The sequence below is a fragment of the Vollenhovia emeryi genome, unplaced genomic scaffold, assembly GCF_000949405.1.
Source record: "Vollenhovia emeryi isolate VEMERY1.0 unplaced genomic scaffold, V.emery_V1.0 DF939268.1, whole genome shotgun sequence".
In the NCBI taxonomy this organism is placed as follows: Eukaryota; Metazoa; Arthropoda; class Insecta; order Hymenoptera; family Formicidae; genus Vollenhovia; species Vollenhovia emeryi.
The window spans coordinates 206,555-214,064 of NW_011967098.1; the positions used below are offsets into that span (position 1 = coordinate 206,555).

The window sequence follows — 7,510 nt, forward strand, 5'->3', positions numbered from 1 at the left end:
GACAAGTGATATAAGAAGAACGATATTCATAGGAGCACTTATATCACTTGTCATTTTGCCGTTCCTGAGCGCGCGAAATTTCAGCCCTATCATTTGTGGAAAATAATCGCTTCTAATTTAAAAACTATTATAGCCTCGACACTTTTGTATTAGGATTTTCGTCTGGAAATGTTCTAAGGAATCTGTCATTAAGAGGACCTCCGGTGGTTTTAGGACACCCTGTATAGAGAGCGCCGGACAATTTTTTGATTCGATATAATTGTAGTGCAAGACGTATGTCGCGCGTGTCATCAATCGATCATTGTCTAAAAACATGGAATATGGCAGTTTGACTTTAGGGGCGGCACTCGTAGTCCGACCTTGTGTTTAAGTATATCATAGGCGGTCTTCAAACACTATCCAAGCAACCAAGTGATCATACAGCGTCTCGAGATTGTACCTGAGACGATCGTGAATATAAAATCGGACTACGAATACCGGCCTAGGTTTGTTTTTTATTCTTACAATGGATTGCGCTAGAGCTGAACTGGTGCAAAGAGAGCGAGTGGCAGGCATAAAAAAAAAAGTACAAAAGTAATACGGCGCGCCGTATTACACCTGTGGAATTGGCCGATTCATCTGCTGAAGATGAACGTATAATTGCAATTCTACCAAACATATTTTTAAAAATCATAAAACTATGGTGTTTATACAGTATTAGTAATTGTTACGAGACGGAGCATAAAATTTTCTAATTTTATATATTTGTCACTTAACAGTTACTATTTTTTTAATCTATGTGTGGCGATGGTTTTAATTTGTATATTTAAATTTTAAACATTGAACACATTAAAATATAAATGTTGCACAATTTTCTCGATCTAGGAGGAACCTCTTGTTTTCATATTTACTATTTAACTTGTCAAAATCGTTGACTGCTTGTTGTGTTGTATATTTGCACTTGTTCCAGACCTAGTACAACCAGTTCAGAATAAAAAAGCACACCTAATAAAACGGAAACATCAAGTTCCCCCCCCCCCCCCAAGAACTGATATCATAACTTGATATCAACTACATGGACAAATTACATGAAAAACCACTTTGAAAATTTCTTGTTGAGATTCACTCAAAAGCAGAATTAATGATGTCTAACCCGCTGACTGCCATGCTTGCGCATGTATCTTGCAACATATTTACCGAGACAAAAGAATGTAATCAGTGTGCAAGAAGTATTATCGACGATTCTCTAATTCTGCCCTCAACTAAGTAAGCGATTTTATAGTTGAAGCGAAAGTAGGCTTTATACATACATTGCATAGAATGGCAGTGAACGCGTCGAGATACTTTAAAAGTTTCAAGAGAGACCTTTGGCTCTCTCACTCTCTCTCTCTCGTTCTTTCCGTAGCTACACACTATATCCATTTTAGCACGAGCTCTCCATTCAGTTGCGATAGGAATAACAAAGTCTAAATAAATGTTCTACTCTACAGTCGATACATATCCTTGTGTGAGATTCCAGCCTCTTGTTTTTTTTTTACATCGTGCATATATTAAATGGAACTAAGAATCCAAGTTCCCTTAAATGCGGGTTTCAAGTACGGCCTTACAGCGATAGGATCGGCATGTAAACATTGGTTAAATTGGAAATGTTACGATTCGCGTAATTGTACTACATTCTAAACAATTCCAAAAACAATGTGTACGGTGTTCCACACACATCCTTTTGTTCTTTTATAATGTCTCCTAATGGTTTCATTTTATATTATATTATTATGTAATCTTTTAGGTTTTGTCATCTTTTTTTTATCATGCTTAAATGTTAAGTTGAGAAAATAATTTTTTTTTCGTTTATATAACAAGCAAAATGTTCAACTCGTTTCTTCATAAATATTCAATTTTCCATAAGTCTTCTTTATGGGGCTCAATGGTTCCAGCAGAAACACTTAATTTGCACGTGAGTTTTATTTAAATATTTTTTTATACTTTAGGTTCATCCTTTCTCCCATTAGCGCGCGCGAAGTGCATGGCTCACTATTTACTTGAAAGAATTTTTTTTCACTGGGTCCAGAACCATTGTACGTTAACTGTTACTTATTGTATTACGTCCAATGCTGAGCATGTTGTAACGCTAAGAGTATCCGTGGAGTATCATCGGCTAGAAAGCACAAAGAATATTCTAAATGTCCTTCGGAACGTCTTATAGTACGCTGAAATGTTTCTAGCTTGCTTTGGTTTCTTTCCAGTCAATTTCTCGACGTACGAAAATCGTTACTGATTACAGTCGGCAATCCTTTCCTCGAGTAACGGCTCCTTTCTTCACGTTATTAAGCGAGGACTGTGCAAACCTTCTACCTGAATATCAATTTGAGGACAATGTTGTGTGTCAGGCGGTCCCCAATCGTGCAAATTTCCACTGTTAGCTAATCTGTGCGTAAGTCGATGTGCTATTGAGAAACCTCCGCTACCTTCCAATTGCGTGAGAACTATGATGACTTGTCTGAAATGAAAATTTAATGTAAAACCTGATCGTGTTGAATAGAAGCTTAATTAAGTCTCACCTGTGAAGGGGAGGAACACTATCGGCAGTTCTGAGTTGTCCTCTCGTGGACACGACGTTATAGCTTTCGTGGCAGTCGCATTTTACGTGAATCCACTTGTTTACGTGACGATTTTCAACCATTACCACTAAACCGGCCCATCCTTTAGTTAAATAATAAGCAGTCATGCCTTCTCTGCCCTGTAAAATGTATGTCGTCGTAAGTTTTAGAAGTAATTACTTCACACATTATTTAAAATGCGATGTAATGGCTTACTTCGTGCCGTTGTCCTTTAGCCAATGTTAGGCTAATGATGGCGTCGGCCAAGACAAAAGCAGGTGGTGATATTTGCTCGACGAGAAGTCTTTTTGAGCTGTGAATAGCAAGAACGTATTCTGGATAACTAGAAGTATCTTCCATTCCGGTGTGCCAATGATTAAAGGCCAGGCATACGACGATATACAGATCCCTCTCCAACATCTTGTGACAGCCGACGAAACCGCGTACCTGCCGCTTACTATGTTCCACTAATCTACCGACTTCTGGAGCGGCTGGGGATCTCGTGCGAAAAACTACCACGCACAGGTCCAGTTGAGAACGTTGCGATTTCTCAGAATTTCTAGAAAATTATACATACTCGTTAACGTATCACACGTCATGCTCGCGCACGCGAACCAGTTTAATCGGCTCACCTTTGGCCCTCTTGGAATAGCGTGAATTCCGTTTCGGTGGGTTCTAATACGGTCAAAAGGACGCACGACAAATGTCTGAGGGACGACAATGGAGGGAGAGTGCCGCGCAATCTCACTTCGCTCCATCCGACTCTCGTCTTGCAGATGTCAATGCAATCGAAGTACTTGAGAACGTCGTCAAAGGATATCCAAAAGACACCATCTGAAGCACCGTGCGGCATAAGCATCTCTCGTAATTGTGGCGTCCATATAGGGCTGTCGTCCGACCAATCCCCTTTCCAACTATAATGACCCCAAGGATTGCGTAGTCGTAATAACCGTATCCCCTGCGTAACAATCGCGTGACGTGTATATTTGCTTCAAATGAGGTGAAATAAAACAAGCTAGGCGTGTACATTATCCGCGACACCTACCTGTACATCGCGGACATCGAGGACAGAATATGCATGCCTGAAAGAGACATTTCGAATGAAAAAGATGAAAGACGCGAAAATCGATGTAACATGAAAGAATGAAATTTTCCCCAATTTACCTTGGCCTTAAACCTTTGCGCTGATATTCCTCCTCGTCAACCTTCATGTTACCACCACCGCAGCTAGCACCCATTAAAAACATAGCCTGCCTCGAGGACAAGAGTTGTGCCCATATTAGGTCCCTATCGAGTTCGTCTTCGCTTGGCAATGCTGAAGGTTGTAAAGGCACGCTCTCACACGGGGCACCGGTCAATGTCGCTAGACCTTCTATAGCACGGCCAGACACTAAGGCCTCGTAACAGCCATGTATTTTAGCAACTGCTTTTTCGATCAGCGGCACCCAAAGCTGTTTTCTCTTTGCCTGCAATGTAAGATGTCACAAGTGCATGTCACTAAGAATGCGCGTCGAGGGGAAATATTTGGTATAACGTTATCTTTGTGCGGTATACAGACGCGTACCTGAGAGTATACTAAGTGGCCTCTCTTATCACAGGGTAATAGATCATCAACGAGCACCGTCGTCCATTTACCATCTTTGCACAGTCTAACTTGGTAAGCACCCTCGGGACATGTCTCCTTCATGACCAGAACTCTTCTCACGAGCTCGTCACTCTCGGCCAGAACGGCCAGGGCCGACAGTAACCAACAATTTCCTAAGACACCTTGCGAGATATCAGAAGGTAGGGGTGTCCTAAAGACAGCCCAAGGCAGTTTAGAATCGACACTTGAGTCCACGTTAATTTGGTGTGGCCTTCTCCACTGGACGACATGATTATCTTTCGTATCCGCGGGATTATAATACAAGGATTTCGGAGCAGGCGGGAACGAATCGTCGACGAACGGCTCGTTTGTCTATAAGATAAAAAATGAGAGTAACGTTAAATCACATAAATAATTGGGCATCCTAGGCACCTATTCTAAATCTGCGCCCGTACCTCCTTGCAATATCGTACAATGCGCTCCCATTTCTCCAGCGCGTCTCTCTCCTCCAGCTGCCTAAGATTCTCCATCACCACGCTCTCCTGCCGCTGTATTCTAAGAGTACTAGTGCCCGACTCGACAAGCCTAGGTATCCCCCTGTCTCCAGATACTTGAAACAGCGACTTGGAGCTTTGGCACATTTCGCAGATAACAGTTGTACTCTTGTTCTCATACGTGCACACTTTACATTGCCACTGGACATACGATGAAAACGTTAGAGATAGAGATAGCGATTCTCTAATGTACCGCGCCAACGACAAGACCAAACGAGTGAAAAGCAAAAAAGTAGGGCGAATGAAAGGTTTCGGCAAGAACGAACCAATCGTGAGTTATTACGTTCGTACCAATAATATCTGAGATCTCGATGAAAAGGACAAATACTAACTTGCGTGTGTGAGGGATCTCTGGTCCTCGAGTGCCTTTTGTCAACTGCCGACGAGCCGTTTCTTCTCACGGAATTTCTATGCCTCGGAGTAACCGCTTTGGAATTTGTCGGGGTTGAACAGAGCCTCGGGCTCGGACTCCGTTGGCCAAGGGCCCTATTGTCTTTCGGGACCTCCAGGAAGTCCGCTAGCGTCTTGCAGGCGTTGCAGTTCTGCGCGGAGAGCGGATTCCTCAGCGTGCACGACGGGCACACCCAGCTCTCGCCCTTTCGCAGAGTGGCATCCTCGAGATGCATGATACTCTTGAGCTTGGAGCCGCAGCAAGCCTCGCACGTCGTTCTCGAGGCGGCGTTCAGTAGAGTGCACTTCTTGCACGTCCACACCGGTGACGGCGGGTCTATCTGATCGTCCAGGTCGGACTCCGCCGTGGCCAGGGTGGCCGCTTTCGGTGGTATGTACCTGACGCTGTCCCTCGACACCACGATCGGTGACTGTGGATGCGTCGGATAGCCGCTCGTGTCCTTGGTGACGGTTATCAAGCTCGGCTGCGTGAGCGACGGGGGTGATCTGGACGAGCCGCAGATGTCACAGCCGCTGGACCACAGCGGATTGTACGCGTAGGAACACTTTCTGCAGGTCCACATGCGCTTCAGCGGGCTGACATTCGACACCTCGCCCACCGGGCTGGTCGCCTCGCTGTGCGCCTTCGTCGGCACCAACTTACTGCTCTGTTTCTTTGGCAACGGCGGCGGTATGTCGGGATCCGTGATCCCGATGTAGGAATACTTTGGTCTCGAGTTGAAGCCGATGGAGTGCGGCGGCACCGCGGGCGGTTCCTCGTCGTTCAAGCTCCTGCGGTTAACGCTCTTCTTCTGCGTCACGCTCGCGACCGAGTCGGCGTCCGAGAAGGATCTCCTGTAGGACAGGGGCCCGGCGGACGATAACGCGCGCGGCACCCAAGCCGGCACACTGATAACCACCCCGCTGCAGGGCGCGGGGCTCCTAGGGGCGTCGCACGCCTCGCACTGCTCCAGCCCGGGCGCATTGTCCAGCGTGCAGTTGTCGCAGCTCCACAAGCCGTCGTCCTGCCGCGCCTCCGGCACCACCAGGCTCGTAGGTCGTTGTACCATGTGCTCCGATAATTTCTCAACAACCGAACCGTTCGACAGCGAACGGCTAACTTTAGACTTCACCCGCTCGTACATCGAGGGACTGTGTCGTTTCGGCGAGCGTTGCGAGGTATCGCTGTTATCTGCGAACGGCAGCGTGCTGGACTCCATTGCTCCGATTGACGGCAAGATCCAGTCTTTATGGTGCCCTCTGCCTCTCTCGCTTCGGCTTATGCTCGTCAACTGTGCCATGCCTGAAAGATTTTACAAGCGACAATAATTCAATCCACCGGACGCGCTCTCGCGGACGGACCCCACGACGATGTCGTGCGAGCGCGACACTCACCTGTACTGTTGATTTTATCATCGTTACCGGAGCCACTCCTGCTAGCGCTCCCATGTAGGACGTGGGCCAAAAGTCCAGACGTGACTCTAACGCGATTCTCCTTGTGCAGATTAGTCTTTCTGCTCTTGCGCGCGCCAATTTGCTTCCCGTCGCTTTGAGCTATCGACGCACTAGCATCGCAGGCCGCACAAGTCAGCGAGCTGCAATTATTGTCCAATAGACATCGAATACAAGTCCACTGTGTGACTAAAGAGGGTAAGGACGAGAAACGCCTCGGCGGTTTCCTGTCGGATGAATTGCCACCCAACGCACCGCAATGAGAATTCTTCCTGACGTCGCCCGCAGATAAGTGTCTCTCAAAACTGCAACTTTACAGGAACACACGTTACGCCGTTAGCAACAATTGTAAGCTTACGCTCCAGAATGAGAAAGTTTGGCATAGATTGCGCAAGGAAAATAACTCGAGGGATCTCAATTGATACTTGTTGCAAAGTAAGGCAAGCGACACCAGCTACCAGCGAAAAACATTCATTTCAATGTCCTGCCTTGTAGACGTGGCATACAAAGACTCTACTCTTTGCAAACAAAACAAACGTGAGGTAAAGGAATCGAACAGCGTACTCTACGATACAATGCGACAGGATCGTCCAGGAGCGCGTGCGAGGCACATGGGGAGGGGATCCAGGAGGGGGAGCGAGATCGCGATCCTCACCCGTGAGAAGCGGTACGTCGGGACTGGGTCACCGTCGGCTTACGCGACACTCGGACTGTCCTCGGCGGTGGCGTCGGCGGCGTCGATTCCCCGGAAGAGGTCTCCTCTTCCTCCTCCTCTTCCTCCTCCTCCTCCTCGTCCTCCTGCTCGCCCTTCGCGGGACACTCTCCGTCCTCGCGCCTCCTGGTCGCGTGCGCCGCGACCGCCGCTTCCCCGGCCCCCTGGCGCGCGCTACCGCTACGCTCCGCCGCGGCTACGCTCGTGGCACGGTCCTGCCTGCGCTCGAGGCTGGCCCTCT

At 47.3% G+C, this 7,510-nt stretch overlaps 2 protein-coding genes across 3 annotated transcripts in view; both read right to left on the reverse strand.

The window, feature by feature from the left end:
* Positions 1 to 1,815: 1,815 nt before the first annotated feature.
* Positions 1,816 to 6,508, reverse strand: LOC105559469 (calpain-D-like). Of its 2 annotated transcripts, XM_012007769.1 has the most exons (9): positions 5,048 to 6,508; positions 4,617 to 4,856; positions 4,141 to 4,533; positions 3,741 to 4,042; positions 3,622 to 3,658; positions 3,209 to 3,534; positions 2,793 to 3,135; positions 2,538 to 2,716; positions 1,816 to 2,476 (listed from the first exon to the last, which is right to left on the reverse strand). In XM_012007769.1, the coding sequence occupies exons 1-9, from the start codon at positions 6,404 to 6,406 to the stop codon at positions 2,296 to 2,298; spliced, it is 3,360 nt and encodes a 1,119-aa protein (XP_011863159.1). In that variant the 5' UTR covers positions 6,407 to 6,508; the 3' UTR covers positions 1,816 to 2,295. The 2 variants fall into 2 exon arrangements, with proteins under 2 accessions (XP_011863159.1, XP_011863160.1); XM_012007770.1 differs by lacking the exon at positions 3,622 to 3,658 and having other exon boundaries at positions 3,209 to 3,490.
* The window catches only part of LOC105559483, a 4,514-nt gene continuing 3,419 nt past the window's right edge, over positions 6,416 to 7,510 (reverse strand). The window contains exons 2-3 of the mRNA XM_012007793.1: positions 7,213 to 7,508; positions 6,416 to 6,868 (exon numbers count right to left, since the gene is read on the reverse strand). Of these exons, the coding sequence (XP_011863183.1) occupies positions 6,436 to 6,868; positions 7,213 to 7,508 (729 nt within the window). The 3' untranslated portion in view covers positions 6,416 to 6,435. The remainder of the gene's footprint in view (positions 6,869 to 7,212; positions 7,509 to 7,510) is intronic.

What these genes read in the sequence shown, in the direction of transcription:
- LOC105559469 (XM_012007769.1), bottom strand. Translation starts at nt 6,406, where the DNA reads ATGGCACAGTTGACGAGCATAAGCCGAAGCGAGAGAGGCAGAGGGCAC. An exon ending in GCCACTTAGTATACTCTCAG is followed by an intron (nt 4,043 to 4,140) that starts GTACGCGTCTGT and finishes CTTACATTGCAG; the next exon opens with GCAAAGAGAAAACAGCTTTG. An exon ending in CTATTCCAAGAGGGCCAAAG is followed by an intron (nt 3,136 to 3,208) that starts GTGAGCCGATTA and finishes ATAATTTTCTAG; the next exon opens with AAATTCTGAGAAATCGCAAC.